General features: G+C 44.9%; 1 protein-coding gene across 1 annotated transcript; it reads right to left on the bottom strand.

Annotated features, from left to right (window-relative positions):
* Nucleotides 1-824: 824 nt before the first annotated feature.
* Nucleotides 825-17,390, bottom strand: LOC118232513 (Krueppel-like factor 3). Its single transcript, XM_035427566.1, has 5 exons — nucleotides 17,050-17,390; nucleotides 5,643-6,105; nucleotides 4,873-5,026; nucleotides 2,158-2,315; nucleotides 825-2,063 (listed from the first exon to the last, which is right to left on the bottom strand). Exons 2-5 carry the CDS (start codon nucleotides 6,061-6,063, stop codon nucleotides 1,882-1,884), a joined length of 915 nt encoding a protein of 304 aa, XP_035283457.1. The 5' UTR covers nucleotides 6,064-6,105; nucleotides 17,050-17,390; the 3' UTR covers nucleotides 825-1,881.
* Between the last annotated feature and the right edge of the window lie 770 nt (nucleotides 17,391-18,160).

The raw sequence follows: 18,160 nt of genomic DNA, 5'->3' as shown, positions 1-18,160 counted from the left end.
CGGGAAAAGGCCTGTGTGGGAGTAGCCTGGCCTTCATGACAATACATAGACCGCAGATGGCATTTTCATAAACTATATAAATGGTTTTCGCCACAAGGAGGCAGCTGTGAGCCAAACATAGGGAAATATATATATATATATATATATATATATATATATATATTATATGGCCACCAATATAGGTAACCGAGTTACCTAATCTGAAAAGGAGGCTAGTCCTTGAAAGCATAAACAATGCTGCAAATTTTCAGATGATCAGAGTAGACTACGATTTACAGCTTTTGAACTTGACTAAATGATCATTTTACCATCACACCAGCCGCTCTGTTATATACTCAAACTTCATATTTGATTATGTAAATATGAGACAAGAAGACAACACAAATTTCAGATGCATCTCTTCTGTCTTCCAATCATTTTCAGTTTTAAACAATGCAGAGGGCCATATTGTATGCACTAGCCCTCTAAGGCGATTAGAATGTTCTTAAGTGAACATTCTAATGCTGATGTAACAATCACTACTGGTAAATGAAAGCAACAGAGTTCCAGAACACAAGAATGGAATTTTGAAAAAATATATAATCTTCAAAGGGTTAATCAATGCAATTTTGCCTTTTGTAACTGTACTGCTTTCTTAAGAGGAATGACTGAAACAAACATGCTGTTAGCCCAGTACAGCACTCTTAAATGGGCAGTCTTGGACAGCTACGGTACGTCCCAGGCAAATTCAACGTGCCAAAATTTTGCAAAATACCCCCCAGCACCCACTGACACACCCAACACACTGAAGCATTTATAGAGAAGCAGGAGGAGGCCCGTTTGAAACAGGAAGTGCACTCTGTGGGGAAAGTGACAGTGACAAGTCTTTGAAGTGCCCTTATTTCCCAAATCATTGAACTACAGGTACTGTATAAAGACAAAAAGGACCATTCCCAGACACATGCACCATTTCAGTAATTGCTAGTAATCCCCACTGCCCTGTAAAAAATTCTTAGGGTTGTGATATTTACTTGGCCCATTTAATGAACAAACCTATGGTTATGCTAGAAAATATTTTTTTAACAAAAGACAGGACTGGTTGAACGGATGTCATTTGTGCTACCGTGCAGCTTGGCTCAAACTCTCATCTCTCTTTCTCTCTCTTTATCTTTGTCTTCTTCTGGTTTGTAAAATTCTGAAGGCTATGGCCTCTTCAATTTAACCACAGTTTCTGGATTCACGAAGCCCCACTTCTCCAACAGTCCTAGAAAATTTGTAAATGATGACATAAGATGCATAACTGCAGAGTTAAGCACGTTGCGGCAAGACTGCATTTTGTGAGTTCCCTGACGCTATCCCTGTTGCTATCCATTTCCTGTTAGTTATAAAATGCGTGGAAACAATAACCCATCAATACGGAGCACGGATATATGAAAAGAAATATGATATAAACAACATATAGCAATACGCATATTGTAGCAGCACAGAGCAACCCTACAGTATTCTGCTAACAAAACGGCCAGATTATGTGTGTATCAACAATATGCAATTCTTTTTAGAAAAAAAAAGATTCACATTTAATTAGTCTCAAGTTTTTTTTTTTCTTCTTTTCTTTAAAAAAATAAATACATAGCAGAGGACAAACTGCTTATTGGACAGCGGGTGAGAGTGATTTGGCTCAGACCAGCTGAGCAGGTAGGGATTCAGGAAGGTTTAAAAGAGAGTTAGAGATAGAGGACTGGAGAGGATCATCAATATTCGATGTCTGTACAGGGCGCTTCTTGACAAGAACCCGGGAATGTCAGACGGGAGCTCTCGGGGTGACGGACGAGCTCGTTACCGCCATCGATAGTCATTGTCGTACCCCGCCGTCTTTCCTGGGGGCGGCGCACGGTTTCCGACTCAGACCAGCAGGTGGCGCTTCTTGTGCAGGGCCAGGTGGTCGGAGCGGGAGAAGCTTCGGTCGCAGTCGCTGCACTGGAAGGGCTTGACTCCGGTGTGCTTGCGGTAGTGGCGGGTCAGTTCGTCCGAGCGGGCGAACTTCCACGTGCAGCCCTCCCACGTGCACTGGTAGGGCTTCTCGCCTACAGAGGGGGAGCCAATGGCCTATTTTAGCTTCTTCGGGACGCACACGCGTTCGTTAGGGATTATTTTTGGGTTGTCGGGCAGGGATCTTACCTGTGTGCGTGCGTCGGTGGGCTTTGAGGTGGGAGCTCTTGGTGTACACTTTGTTGCAGCCACCAAAGTCGCAGTGGTGTATGCGTTTCCTCTTCGGGTCGGACTCTACGATGACCGAGGACTTTCTGAGAGTCACGATCACAGACGGGCTACTGCTCCTGGTGGGCGGGGGGGGGGAAAAGAGAAGGAAATCTGCATCAGCGCAGTCCGGGCAGGGAGCAAAACGGTTCCTCACAGGAGAAAAGGTCATTCAGAGTGATAAGCATTACATCCTCATTCAGCAACAGAACCACTGAAAGGTCATCACAGAAAACAAGTAGCATACTGTGTGGTAGTGAGGTAGACCGTTAAAGGGATCTATACCTGAGGAAGTGAAAAGTGAAAGCTTAAAGCAACTTGATTATACAGTATTTCCTAGCAGAACATTAGAGGACTCTCGTTGTTCTCAGCGTTCTCCCACTAGAGGGCAACACAAGACTTGCGATGACGTTGGCTTCTTTTTTCGAGCCACCAGAGAGCAAGAAGACAAACGCTCCTGTCAGGTGATAAAGTCTTCCAGCCCTTTGCAAGCGTTGAGCAAACCTGCGTTGCGTTTTCTGCGCTCTTATCTTGTTTTGCACTTTGAGTTCTTTTTTTTGGAAGCAGCTGTAATCTGGGCAAATAAACCGCCACGCCCGCCAGAGCAGCACTGTAGTTAAACATTTCCTGTCCCTGCCTCTCTTTCTCTCTCTCTCCGCCATACACACGCTCTCTCTAGGGTGTGGTCCTTTGGGGCACGGGTGGGGACATCAAATTAAAAATAAATTTAAAAAAAACAGTCACACCCTGAGGATGCCTCTACATCCATTATCATCTCAAATGATTCCGTGTCTTGTTTATGGCACGAGTATTTCCTTTTGGTAGCACACTATGCTGATACAGTTACACAACCTATACAGAGCCAAACCAAACATGCACACACACACACACACACACACACACACACGCACGCACACAAGTTCATATGACGTCTTATCTCATCTGAATTGCGACTGAATTGCATTACGCAATTTTATCAGCACACACAGTAAGTAAGCAGCACGTAATGCAAAGGTTTACATTCACTTATGCTGCCATAATACAATATTAATTAAACGCCTTAAATTAAAGGTTACCTTAAAGGCAAAACATCCATCTTTTTTTTCAGAATAATAACATGAATCATTTCAGGTTCTGCGTGCAATTAATAAAGTCTGTCTTTCTGTCAGTTTTGCGGCAGGCGCTTAGGTGCAACTTGGCCCCTGAATCACCGAATCGCGCACGTGTCAAAGATGAAAAGAGCGCTTCGCAATCTTTCATTTTTATCTTTTATTTGTTTTGTCTTTTATCTCCGAGCCTGCGTTTTCGGCGCGAGGAGGGAGCATACGTGCGCACGTATCGCCGCCGAGCGACTAGCCTGCCGGAAAAAAAACGGAGGGGGGAAAACACGACGGCAGACAGCTCGCAGGGCAAAAAAGCGATGACAGGTCCACCCCACCCACTTCCACAAGGGGTAATTACCTCAGCGCTGACACAATGATGTTGAGACCCAATCCTGGCAACTTGGCGGATAAACAACCTCCCTCATTCAACAAGCGCTGCCAAGCTTCAAAAAGGACAACACAACGGAGCCTTGTCATTACCGAGCTCCTCGGGAGATTCGTGTCGAAATCGAGTCACGCATGTCGCCTACAGGCTAACCGTGTGCATGTGTGTGTGTGTGGGTGTGTATGTGTGCGTGTGTGTTTGGGGAGGGGCGGGTGTGGTTCAGAACTCAGGCGAGAGTCAGGGGGTTTTGAGGTTGGGCCTGCGTTGACAGACATCGTATCGCTGCTACGCTCCTGAGTTCGGAATTCCTACACAAACCTTCAATTCCGTTCGAGTTTTTCAGATTAGGATGGAAACGCAACACCTGTTCTTTGTTCTTCTCTGTGACCTATTTTTTATATAAGAAATATTTTGAAAGCCAGAAAAAAAAAGTTTGAGGAAGCAGGAGACATTGGGAAGGTACAGACTGGGGTGATATGAACTATTTCCTATCGTATACCGATTTCACTGCAAGGGACAAGACAGAGAAACTATGTGACAACAGTTAGCAAAATAGGGTGTCTCATTCACAGGGTTGGTTTCTGGATGTGCTTACTGTATGCCTGGGTCTTATGTAAGGCTGTTATTTTTGATGACTAATACACAGAAAATCAAATGCTATTACGGACACACACACACACACACCCACACAGACCACAGACCGTATGCATGAGCATGTCACGAGTACACTAAATAAGGTTAAAGTTTTAGTATGCAAATTTTCATCGTGGTGGCCACACACAACCGATGTGACTGACACCCAAGAGGGTACTTCCTTAAATCTGTCCTTTGCGGTCACGCCAAAATGATTATAAACAATGTTTTGGCACAGGGCAGGGCAATTTGAAATGCAAATTTAACAACGCTGAATTTCTCCCACTGAATCTCATTCTCTGTTCTGTACAATTAACATAGCCACGTAGCCATATCTGACGGTGAACTGCACCTATAAGGCTATGTTTATAAGTGGTTGCTGTGCTGCAGCATGTTTAAGCTTTTACATATGTACCATTCCCCCAGGCAATTCATCTCATGGGAATCTGAGACCGTTACCGGTGAGAATTCTAAACGAAGCGTTAACAAAGAGCTTCAACGAGGAAGGGCGCTTACTCGCTGCGTATGAAGGGCTGCAGGGGACTGCCGATGGCGGAGGAGGAGACCTCGTCGAAGCCGGGGTCCTGGGCGTGCTCGGAGTACGGCTCAGACTTGACGGGCGTCTGCATGTCGTAGGCCTCGTACAGCTCCGGTGACTTCATCTCTGACACTGGACAGAGGAACAGAGGCGCGGGCGACGTGAAAAGGAGGCTCCGGTCTGCCGCTTTAGATATGAGCTCACGTTGCTTTAAACGGGCTCGCGTGCGTTTCTCAACCCTCGTAAGGGTGTTCCGCGCAATTTAAAGCCTTTCAGAATCACAGTAGTTTTCACAGCGTACCGCAGTCCCACTGGAAGTAGTATGGAAGTGGCACTTCAAATACAAATACCCCAACCCGATATTATAATGTATATTAACATATTTGAATAATTAGGGGGCCTCCTGGTGGTCGCAGGGCCCTAAACAGCCACTTAGGTCACTTATTGTGTCTAGCAAGGTCTGGTGACCAGACTGGTAAAGTCAGTTCACACTGGCACATCTGTGCATACACACCGAAGGAGCATCTCATTTTGCTGCCCATAGAATCAGTGTCTTAGTGCAATATCATGACGGGCCCTTCAGTCATGCAAGCAAGCAAGTGCAGTTATAGAATAATGCAGAGGTCTCCTACAGTATTTCAGTAATATAGGCAGCTTTAGCTACTCAAGTCTCAGTGTCTACTGCATTTCCATACTTCTATAACCACTGATTAGACAGAGCAAACTGGGGTGTCCAATCAGCTCTCACCTTGCGTGTGTGAAGGCGGGTCCAGCATGTCATCCCTGGACATAGGCGAGAGCATGACGGGCTGCAGGGGCATGTGCGGGGGCATCAGGAAGGGCAGGGGCTGCACCATGACGCCAGAGAGCAGGGGGACCATGCCGGGGGCGGAGCCCTGCAGGAGGGGCGCCAGGAAGTGCAGGGCGAGGCCGGGGTTGGCGTGGCCGTGGGGGGAACCGCCGTGCTGCCAGAGCGCCCTGGAGTCCCGCCGGTGGAGGGCGCCGTAGGGCGAGCCCGGGCGGGGGCTGTGGGAGGAGTAAGGGGGCGAGCCTCGCTTGGTGACGGACAGGTCCAGGGGGTCCAGCTGGGCGGAGTCGGGGGCGGGGCCGGGGCCGGGCTGCAGTTGGTGGAAATGGTCACCGTTCCCAGGGAGAGGAGAGAAGAGCATGCTGTAGGCCTTCGTCTGCCCGATATCTCTACCAACGATATCCTGAAGCAATGAATAGAGAGAGAGAGAGAGAGAGAGAGAGAGAGAGAAACATGGCGAGAGAGAGAGAGAGGCGGGAGAGTGAGAAAGAGAGAGAGAGATCTATTAGCAAACAGAACTCACATTTATAGATTTTCACATACTGCAACTGTTCTGAATTCTGAGGGCACTCGAATTAGTAATTTAAGCAGCCAGAAAACACGTAGTGGCAAACTGTGTTATCTGTGAAAATTTTCAAATCGGCAGTATCGCTGCCTGGACAGAAAAGAATGTAGTTATGATTTTGCGAATATTGAGCAGTGTGTGTATCTATTTTAAACCGCTCACGGTGTTTCTCTCAGGACGCACGTCCTCAAAACATGCACAAAACAGGCCAAATGGCACACGTAAGCTTTTCTGACTCAGCATTTACAACAAAACACGGTGGTTGGCGGAGGACAGCTGAACTTGTCGAAGGTCAACAGTCCAGCGCCGGCGCGCGGAGAAGGACCTCCGCACGTGTCACGGCCTCGCCGCGTTAGCCTTCCGTGAGCAAACATTGCAGGGTATTAGAACAACAGGAAGTCACGCAGGCTATAAACAGAAATATGAAAAAAAAAAAAATCTTCTCTCAGGGGTCATTAGACACATTTTCTGTGCTGATGCTTTTCGAATAGACGGAAAACAACAGCAGCCAGGATGTTACTAGGCCTCTCTCATGGAGGTGTTTGTTCTAAATTAAATCAAACTCAAACTTTTCCCATAGTGGACCACTGACTTTATTTGGAAGTAGCCATTTTTGAACAAAATGAAACGGCAAACATTTTAGTCAAACATTTGTTCAACTTATATACAGATATAAGTGATAAAGTCTTGTTTTGTAATCCAGTCATTTTAACTGCATGTACCGCATATGCCCCATTTATAAACACTTATGAAAATGTAACAAACGTTCATATTGTGTTCATATGTTTTTCATAAGCACGTAACATTGCAAAACATTGACACCGACTGATTCAATTATGTTATTCCAAGCGTTCCGAGCATGAACCTTCCAAAGGGGAATTCACTGGGACTTAAGTCTCAGTGCTTCCCACAGATCCCATACTGAGGTCTGAGAATACCCCGTGAAAACCACTGATTTCATGCCTTTCAATGAAAGCAAAATGAGCTGGAACGAATGGTTCTGGGGAAGAACGGTGTGTGAAAAGCAGGAACCTAAGGGCAGCGGTGAACCTTGGGGGCTAAATGTGAAAACCAAAAAAAACCCCATTCTGATAAGGATCAGACTCGCAGGCTACCTGTCAACAGCAAGACAGAACACGCTGCTTAAAGTGCTGTTGTGACATAAACGTCACTAGATACCGTTTTTAAACAAGGCAAACCGTTGTCAGAGGTCCCTGAGCATACTATAGGTAGGTTCGCACTGACGGAAAACTCGCTGTTGGTTAGACATATACGGGGTTAGTACTCCGTCAAGGAAAAATAACATAAACCCACTGACCCTATTGTTTATGCTGAGAACAGAATGGAATGCTGTGTTCAGTGAAAGGATCAGGATGCCTCACCTGTAATTCTGTGTAAAAGCATGATTTTACACAGCCTCGACAAGAGTCTGCATGACTGCTAATTATCCCAGAGTATTTCACAATTCTCCTACTTCCCCCTTACAGAGTACTATATATATATATATATATATATATATATATATATATATATATATATATATATGTATTTATATATATATGTGTGTGGAAAGAGCTCAATCTTACAAACTCTCCAGTGCCCGTGGCCCAACCAATAGGGCCATACTGGAGTGGCCCCTGGAATGCAGTTCTGGTCGTGACATGAATGGTCACAGATGAGGTTTTGGGGGGGTGGAGTCAGACTCTCCTCTTTAACTCAGAGCTCGTGCGGGTCATCAAACAGGCCTGGTGACACTGCAGAGCAGTTATTCTGAATACAGTCACACGCACACAGTTCTATAAGCTCTGCAATCTGAGGGGACGTAACTGCAAACAAACCGAAGGAATCCGCTTACGTTCTGTACAATTAAAAAGCAGGGGCACCACCCAGGACTATGGGCCCCATGAAGACCTCATGATGGGCCCCACCACCCCAGGGCCCATGGAATCATCTGTAGGGGTGTCCATCTTTAAACCTCTCCCAGAGTTCACACGATGGGGGGCGCTGCCTTTTGGATGAACGTTACACCAAAGTTCTCGCTCACTGTGATTACTGAAGATACAGTGGCACTTAATGCAAAGAAGGAGGAGCACCATGGTGCTCTGGCTCTTTCAGACGGGCCACTTAAATTCATACCTGTGCAGTCTAGTGTGAAATATGCCTTCTAGGAAATGGAGCCCTCAACATGGAAAGTTTGAAAACACAATGTCAAACAGCACAATGCATGTTTTTGGAAACATGATACAGTGACACTCCTTACCCAGTCCTCTTTCTATATTGTTTTGATTTGTTTTGAATGTAAAGCACTTTGAGCTACATTGTATGCATGGAAGATGCTATATGAATAAAGTTGATTATTATTATTATTATTATTATTGTTCCTTCCTTCGTGTGGAAATCTTTCACATTTTGTTGAGAGTAGTATAACACTCGCCATTAACAGTTCATCGGCTTAGTAGAACTGCAGTACACGTTTTATAGCGTATTGTGACACAGTAGCTTTATGGACACATTCGCGAAGATACCAACCAACCAACACCCCTATCCGTGAGGAGCATATCTTTATGTGATGCATAAGAGGACACCACTCAGTTCTAACACCTGGCCACGTATGACGTCAAATAGATACAGTGTTAGTGTTGTGCAATAAGAAAACAGTCCTTATCAGTAGTACGGAAGCACAGTGCTTAGAGAGGTGGAGCCGTTTCACCAGGAGCTCTGAAACTGCAAGGCTAAAATTAGCAGCACTCGAAAGTAACATGCTAATATGACGAGAGTGGCAAAATGGGTTTGGGGCAACGATTAAGCAATTGCAATATTGCCGCAATGTAAAAATGTAAAACGGAAAAATAATACTAAGGCAATGTAAAAATTTGGTTGGTTGGTTGGTTGATAGCAGTTTTATAGCCCACTGACTCAATTAAGTCTTTTTATGGCTTATGAACAAAGACTGAAGAGTTGGGTCTTTTTCTTCTAAATATTTTTAGACCAGTATCCACTCGCAAAAAAAAAAACAATGCCAAAAAAATGTGTGCCCGCTCAGACTATGACCACAGTAAACAAAAATAACTATCTGAATTTTAAGAGATGCCGCCCCAAGTCTTTTCGCGCACAGGTGTGAACACAGAGAGGAAGAGAGAGAGGAAGAGAGAGACAGAGCGAGAGAGAGAGAGAGAGAGGGGGGGGAGAGTGAGAGAGAGGCAGGAGAGCAAGAGAGAGAAAGAGAGAAACAGAGGGAGAGAGAGGGGGGGGGAGTGAGAGAGAGAGAGAGAGACAGAAACAGAGGGAGAGAGAGAAAGGGGCGAGAGTGAGAGAGAGAGAGGCAGGAGAGAGAGAGAGACAGAGAGAGCACACATTTACTGACATGTTCAATGAGAGGAGTGACTGGCCACTGTGTGAGATCCCCTGCCTGAAGGCATGCGGGGAGCTTCCTGCGAATGACTGACTGCTCGCGGCGCGCTGTTTTGGGCTTAGGCAAACAGAAGGCAGTCTAGCGCTGACCCATCCCTGTAATTACCTGGAAATTCCAAACGAGCCACCGGCGGGAGGTAACACGACCCCGCGCGCGCGCGCGCGTGCGTGCGGCGCGGCCGCCGAGCGGAGCGGCAGAGGCGCCGGGCTCGGCGCTCTCTCCGGGCCAGAGGGATTGTGGGATTGGATCCCGGCCCTACACCTGCCGTACCGGCGAGCAGCGCAGTGCAGTGCAGTGCAGTGCAGTGCAGTGCAGTGCAGTGCAGTGCAGTGCAGTGCAGTGCAGTGCAGTGCAGTGCAGAGGGCATCGCCGCCGCTGGACAATCTGTTCTCGAGCCACGCTACGTACACTGTCACCGACAGCCAGCGGCAATTATAATGCAGTCCGCCTTGCCGACCGCGCGCGGGTTTCTTTTGTTAAATGGCTCAAGTCCCGCTGGCTGGTTGGCCAGCCGGAAAAAGTGCCGGCACAGCAGAGACTCCATTTTCAACAGGTGGCTGAATGTTAAAAATAAAACGACGCGGAGGCACCGATTCACTTGTCACTACAGAGCGCTCCCTGCTGAAATACTACGGGCGGCGATCCCACCTCTAATCCAAATGTAATTTCAATACCTCAGCGCGTTCGACAAATCGTACGCTCACGCAATTACTGGCAATACAATTCTTTGCATTCCACCCCCTCTTTGTTCCCCATGGTGATGAGAAATGAGCTCAGCAAACGTTCTTTGTGCTTTCTAGTTAATCTACTTCCCTTTCCGTGAAGTAGGGATACATTCGATACAAAAAATGAATGTAAAATTTTAGTAAAATAATTATTCCAGCGTAAGAAAAATTCTAAACTGGGAATGACCACTTGACCTTGGCTTTCACGCATATGCTGTAAACGTAATCATGCTTTCACATGTTTGGTGTTTCAGAGCAAAAGAAAATTTTGTGATTAAATAGAAATGTATTTATATTTACCTCCAAGGTAATTTAAAATGACATTTTGATGTGTAAGTGATTTAGCAGATGAGTTCCATACAGAATATTGCCCCTAGACACTGCTTTTACAATGAATTATTTATTTTTTAAAAAGGACCCACACAAACTGTACCTGCTCTTTCAGCCTACAACACCTTATACAATACGCCCTTACCCCCTTTAACCCCCTCCCTTCAGGCCAGATGTGTGAACATGGCCGAGCTGAAGTCCGCTGTCTTTTAACTCACAGAGGACAATGTCCATCTCATTTAATAATTAACCCAGAATATGGCGCCGTATAGATAACGCCATACAGCATTTCAAATTACACACACACACACACACACACACACACAAGCACGCAAACATACACACACACCCGAAATAAAGATAAGGGACCGTTTCCGGGATGAAAAAGAGAAGCTTGCCCATCGAGAGACTTTAACACCATCGGTGTGAGAGGTGCCTTTCTTCAGAGGCGACAAGAAAGGTGTCCATAAAACGAAAGCACTAAAAGTAAGTAATCGCCACCGGTCTGTTTACACACCGTGTGTCTATGGCCGTAGTGTGCTTAGTGGGGAACTAAAAGACCACTTCTATAACACCTAGCCTAATGTCTCGCTGACAATAAACTGTAAACCCATAGGGGAACATTTGGGAACAGTCATCAGCTCTCAAAATAAGTAAGAAATCAAACACAAAGCTACGTCAGCACAACTGACAGAGTATAGCCAATGAAGCAATTAACTAGCGAATGGCTTCGCAAAGTATGAGTTGGGGAAGGGCTTGGCACATGTCCCACAATGGACCTTCAATACAGATGTGGTTTAATAATACCGTAGTAGCAAGTTCTAACTTACAGAACAGAGCATGTATAGAAAATGTTAATATCTTTGATCCTACATTTGAACACACGTTAGCATCCATTGTTTTTCCTTCTCGCAAGGGTTGGCTGTGAGCTTGGAATGTCTGGGGTCCTGGGCCTGGAGCTGTCGTAGTAGTGCTGGGCGGAGGGTCTGAACGGTCAAAGCCACACGCCCTTCCCCTGGGCTGCGGGAGAGACAGAATGGCGACCGGACAAGGGGAGCTATTGAGTCGCGCCCGGGAGAGGGATACCGCCCAAATCCTGGGTCAGTTTACGAGCAGGACCTGACAGACCCGCCCGCGCTGAAGGGGAAACGATCACCTGCCATTCTACTGTCCTCAGTTTGAGCGCTTCACCTCACATTGAGAAGAAAAGAAGAACTATTCAATGTGTCTTGTCTGGCTTTAACTATAAACAGGAGACACTCTAGTGCACAGTACTATCAAGAATATTGTCTTCTCTTACATCTTTCTGGACTGTTGAAGAATAATTTTGAGGAGTGGTTCTTATGTTTTCATATTAACAATATAGAGCAGGAGCAATGAGACAAGTCTTCTGGAAGTACCAGTTTTTTCAGTAAGGCTTAATGATGATTGATAGACTTTTTGCAATTGTTCCACAAGATAAATATACAGTAGGAATAATGAGTCACTTTGCATTAAAACATTGACATGTTAGGGCATTTATTTCAATCAAACGTATTCAGGAGCTTCGACGGAGGCGTTCCAACGACAGGCGCAGCTGGCGTCTTGTTTTAATTCCCAGCGCATCGCGCTCCACAACTGAAATCGCGTCTGCCGCAGATAAGGCTTCATTTGCCACCGACGTCTGCGCGCTCTGACCGCTCCCGTTAGGCAATCGAATCGCTGACGGTGCACCCACCCACAGTCGCGCACCGCCGCGTTTACAGATACTGAGGTCATTGCGATTTACGAAGAACGTTGCGCGAGAACTGTGTTTCTGTGGAACGACGCTGTCTGAGACGCGTGAACGCTGGCGGGCACCACGGGATTTTAAGACTCCAGCCACGGTTTCAGCAGCAAGCAATAGGCTGTTGAGGCCAGATCAATGAAATCTGGCCATGGTTTCAAATCTGCTCGTTTCCATGCGCTGTAGCTCTACTCTACGGGTCACACCCCAGTCCCCCCCCCCCCCCAAGGTCCTGTGGTCAGTGTGTGCTTTGGCTGAAAGTTGAGCAAACGTATTACAAACGACGGAGTTGACACGAAGCTCCGTTGTGCAACGACGTGACGGAAAGCAGGAGGGGATCGCCCGGCGCGTTTCGCCATTCCCTCACACACGTTCATCCCCGGACGTGCCAAACTCGCCGAGAGCGGCGGCCCCGATTCGGCCGCCGCGGCAAACAAACCCGCGATTACACTGATCCCTTTGTGCTTCGCGGGGACCGCGGGGCCCTGGCATCGGAGTCAGAGCCAAGATCAGTCACGCTGGCCGCAGTGAAATTCACAAAAGAAACAACATGCCCCGCGCTGAAAATAATTCGGGAGTCCCAGTACTAAAAAGCAACACGAGCGACAGCATTCCACAAATACTACAAAAAGACTCTCGCCACAGCTAAAGAGGCCCTTGACGAATTTTAGAACGGGTGCAATTTTTCACACAAATAAACCTAACCGGCAGAAGGAAGTTCCAGGCTTATGTTTGTTGTGGAATTACATGCGGCAGATTCTCTTCTGATTACACAACCCCGGCGCTGGAGACGTGAGTGGGGTATAATGGGAAATCGGAGCACCACCCTCGCCCAAGACAAGAATTCCTTCCTCCACACAAAATGGACAAAGGGTGTCTGTTCTCAAATGAGGAATTGTTCAAGGGCCCCAGCTTTCCCTCACCAAAAAAAAAAAAATCACACTGTCTATCACATGCCAAAAACCACCTTTATGAAATAGCCTAAATTCAGCCTGTTTGTTTAAGGTTGACAATGAAGAGCTTTACAAGGCACTGTTAAAACGCAATCCCAAGACTTTCATAATGAGTTTATAATGAGCCACAGAGGCTGTGTGCAGCAAAGAAGATTTTATTTTTAAAGGATAATGATATGTTCGCGGGCTAACTGCCAAGCTAAAAAGTGAATTGATTCCAAGTGTTCCAAGTGCTTAGCAAACAAACGAGAAATAACTACTGTATTAAAATGATTATTAATAAATGAATTATTGCAGCTATAATGTATATAAAGTATAACTGAAAAGTGTATGTGTTGGTCTCACAGTAATATGGGTTGATATTCTTCCTTTGTAAAATAATATGTGTACATTCCACAAAATAAAATGGTAGCCAATAAATAGTTCCGGCATGGCACAGGAAGAGGAATCATAATTGACAAGAAGCCTTTCAGAGCTGGTATCAGCTTTCATGAAATAGCTAATCATGTGAAAACGGGAGAAATAAATAATATCTGTGACACACCTACTCTATAAACCGCACAAAAAATGTATTTTTTAAATGTATGCATGTTATTTTTGTTTTGTTTTTGTTTTTTTAATGAGTAACAAAAAGTACGCAACTAAGCAGCAGTCATCATGGAAACACCGCTTCAGAAGAAAAGTCTTTGGTATTTTTAATATTTTGGAGGGGAATAACAGACCATACACATACACAATTATATAATAAATGATTGCTTATATAATACATCATAAATAGCATAAATACAAACACAAATAAATAAATAAATGACTTATATATTTCATAAATAATAGCAACGATGTTCAAAGTACTCCAGAGCAGAGCAGAGGGCCTCACTGAATGGACTGGAGGAACTGGGGGAGGTGAGGTCGCTGCGTGCACAGGCAGTTTCCTGTCAGGCCTCCCTCCTTTCCGTCTCACGGAACTTCAACGAACCCCAGAGAGAGAGAGAGAGAGAGAGAGAGAGAGAGAGAGAGAGAGAGACCCTCCTTTCAGCCTCCCAGACAATGGGTTCACCCCTCCCCCCCTCCCTTCCATGGCTCTTATCGGAACTGGCTGCTCGTTAAGTTCCTCTCACTGTGACTGGCCCCACCCTGCTCTGCCCTGCCCTGTTATGCTCCGCCCAAATGACAGACCAACCCAGTGGGAGCACAGGAGAAGCCCCACCCCTGGAGCACTAACAACTATGTTGTAATTCTACTGTAGCCGACAAAGAAAACACTTTAAATCTGGGGCACTGTTAAGATTTTAATTTTAATTTCATGAGTTGTAAATGGTCTGTTCTGTAACATGTTTCATTGTCTAATTAAACTGATATGTTATGAAGATAGAGAGAGAAAAATTAAACAAAAGAGGCTAATATTTACACTCGTAATGTCCAGGTAGATGTCTTTAGAAAAAGTCCATGGACTTACATGTGTATGAATGTCCATATATGACACTATGTTTATCTAAGGGTCAGCAAGTAAGGGTTAGATAGATAGAGAGAGAGAGAGAGAGAGAGAAAAAGAGAGAGAAATAGATAAAGAGAATATTTTCGTGTGTGCCTTAGTGAATTTTTTTTTCTTTGTCCTCTGATGTTGATACCACGCCTGATGTTTATGTGTGTGGTGTGGTGTGGCGTGTGTGAGTGAGTGCGTGCGTGCGTGTGTGTGCGCGCGTGTGTGTGTGAGTGTGGTGGTACTGGTGCTGTAGTGGCGCTGTGTGTGAACAAAGTATCAAGTAATGAAGTAAGTGGCTAAGTCTTAAGCCCCAGCTACACCCCCCCTCCCCCCCCTTTCCTAAACCCCACATCCCACACCCCTCCATGCTTCAAACAGGAAGTGAACTTGCTCGTGCCAAGCGGAATGTCTGACGCAAGCTTCAGCCTTGAAACAAAAGCTCAGGAAACAGAACCGCTGGAGCCAGGTGACACGGGGGTGGGAGGGGACAGAAAGAGGGAAAAGTTGGGGGGGGGGGGAGGGGGGGGGTTGTATGTCGGGAAGAGAAAGAGGAATTTGACTAGTCCCGAATGGTATCTGTTTTACAGCGCTTCAGAAAGGAAGGGTTGCCTCAAATGTATACCCAAGAACAAACAGTAAGGAAGGCAGATAGCATTCTGAGCTTAAAAATAGAAGTACTGACCTGCCCAACTGTCACCTCACTAAATTACATACAAAGAGCCTGCAAATTTCAGCCTTGCCTTTATCTACATTCAGACTGTCACTTCGGGGTGTGATTACAACCACAGTTCTGAAGTGCCCCTTATCTTCCGCGAGTGGGAAGGGGGTACCTTCCTGCTCGGGCCCAAAGCTCAGTCAGCCTGGAAGGAAACTGAAGATGTGGGATTTGGAAACATTGCCACAGCACACACAGCAACAATTTACCACAGAAATGTGGAATTGCTTCAATGTGGAAGTCAGTTGTTGGCCTAGCACATCCATTAAACCACATAGCACAAAGGGGAGTCACAACATGAACGTATCACTGCAGAAACCAAAGTAGTGCAGTTACTACATAACATTACTGTGTCATCGCATGGAAAAATAATTTAACTATGTCGTGGAAGAACATATTAAAAATAATATTCACATAATATCAAATATAATAGTATATAATGGCCATAACTTCCACTCAGTTTAGCGCCTTTTGCTCAGATTCATTTGTAAAAATATTTAAAGATGTTGCCTTAAAACCATGGTGACCATATAAGTTCCTATTCCATATTACTTCTCATACAAGATTATCTTACTTGTTTTGTTCACATTTTTTGATATTGCATTTGCATTTCATTGCTTTTAGTGAATAATAATAATAATAATAATAATAATAATAATAATAAAGAAAAAGAAGACGAATTCATTGTACGGTTGGTATATACGTCCTGCTGTACATGTGTAATGCTAGAGGTACATCTATTTCGGCTTCTCGTAAATTTAAGGGCACATGTGTAGTTTCTATCAACTGAATCTGGAACCTGGACCACGGTGTACACAATTGTGAAACATTAATTACATTAGCCAGTTTCAGTGCTCTCAGCAAATATCGGTATTCGCCTACGCACTCGAAGAATAGTATCGCTGTATCGTACAACCGGTAAGTCTCAGCACTGAATTCACCTGGACAGCGTGCCATCGTTTCTTTGATATCGCATTGTTTCAAAATCAATTCCTTAACTTTGTAAATATTTATTTAATTAAACGCCAAATTATTTACACTGATATATAACGCGTGTTTCTATGCGAACACAGGCCTAGAAAAAATAACAAGACTCTCAAACCATAGCAACCATTCACACCTGTGTACTCCAGTACCTGGCTCGGTCGCATTACCTGCTGCATGAAGTATAGTTTATAAACCTTGGACAATCGTACAGAGAAAACAAAAAAGTTTCCGCATGAACAAAAACGCAATTTAAAAATGTATAGGATGTGAAAAACAACTCGCTAAAGCAAATATCTCTATATCTGTGAGCGTGCTGGTCGCTTTAAACAGTAACCAATAAATACGATTAGCCTACAGGACAACCTCAGATAAATTCACAATAATTTAAAAGTTAAAAAAACACTGCTACTTACTTCACCTATGTTGCTGTGCGTTTATACTGTACTCCAATGTTAGTGGCAATGTGTATTCTCTGTCCTTATAAACTTCAGAATAACACTATTAACGTCGTTACAGCCGCAGAACGGAACTCATAAAACATGGAAAACGCAAACTGCTGCTTCACTAGGGTAATGAATTACGCTCACTTTCTTAAAAACTCCAGAGTGGATCGTGTGCAGGTCACATGACAGTTTCATGGGTTGTGCTCTTGGGTGGGGCGGGGCGACACCCATGGGAGGTGAGATTCGGGTCGCTGTCCATGCCAGAAGCGAGGAATGGAGATTGCGGTGATGCCGGAGTGCTGCATCTGTTTGCCGTCACAGCAACAGGAAGCGGGCGGGATCCGTCCCGTGCGTATGCGCGCCGTAAAATGAGCCAGGGACTGAAGGAGCTGGAGTGCAGTTTTAAAGTTGTCCGGCAGTTTTAACAATCGATTTCATCGGCCAGAAGTTCCAAGACTGCGCAAGAAAAAAAAAGATGGACATTTGCTTAACTGTAAAAAATGAAATTACAGAAAATTCAATATTATTTCACAGATTATGTTCTGTATGTTTAGCAAATGTTTGTGAATTTACAGCAATTAACTTTAATTTCTAATATTTTCCATTAAATAACCGTTATTAACCATAATCTAAGTTTACTATATTTTATGTTTTTTAAATGTTAATGCATCCTGTTTGAGCAGACCCAATTGTAATTTTCATCTAATCAAGTCCGTCATGTAAAATGAAAGTTTTTCAAAAGAAACCTGCCTACACAAATAGTCCTGTTTGCTTGAAGGCTGTCAGAATTACAATAGTGGCCTGGACATTGAATGTGGTTCCATGTCTCCTCTGTATGCCTGAATGGACCACAGCATGGTGTTGCACAAGTAAAATTATTTAAAGTGAAGATGTAATACAGAAGATTTAAAGCTATAGTGTCAGTTAGATTACCAGTATAGGTCCTGATGTTCTGGCAGCATACTGACTAATCAAAAGCTGTAGCTGCAGAAGTATATGGAGCAGAAATCTTAACCTGGCAAGCCATGTGCAACGCTCCCTTTGTTTCTCTCCGTGGAGTCATCAAGTCTGGGAAAGCCAC

This window comes from Anguilla anguilla, chromosome 7 (genome assembly GCF_013347855.1).
Source record: "Anguilla anguilla isolate fAngAng1 chromosome 7, fAngAng1.pri, whole genome shotgun sequence".
Classification (NCBI taxonomy): domain Eukaryota; kingdom Metazoa; phylum Chordata; class Actinopteri; order Anguilliformes; family Anguillidae; genus Anguilla; species Anguilla anguilla.
This window is presented reverse-complemented; position numbering and strand designations above follow the sequence as displayed.

Excerpts from the sequence above, each read along its gene's own strand:
- LOC118232513 (XM_035427566.1), bottom strand. The coding sequence starts at position 6,063 with ATGCTCTTCTCTCCTCTCCCTGGGAACGGTGACCATTTCCACCAACTG. Across the intron at positions 5,027-5,642 it reads CCCGCCTTCACACACGCAAG|TGTCAGAGATGAAGTCACCG; the intron begins GTGAGAGCTGAT and ends TCCTCTGTCCAG. Across the intron at positions 2,316-4,872 it reads CAGCCCTTCATACGCAGCGA|GAGCAGTAGCCCGTCTGTGA; the intron begins GTAAGCGCCCTT and ends CCCGCCCACCAG.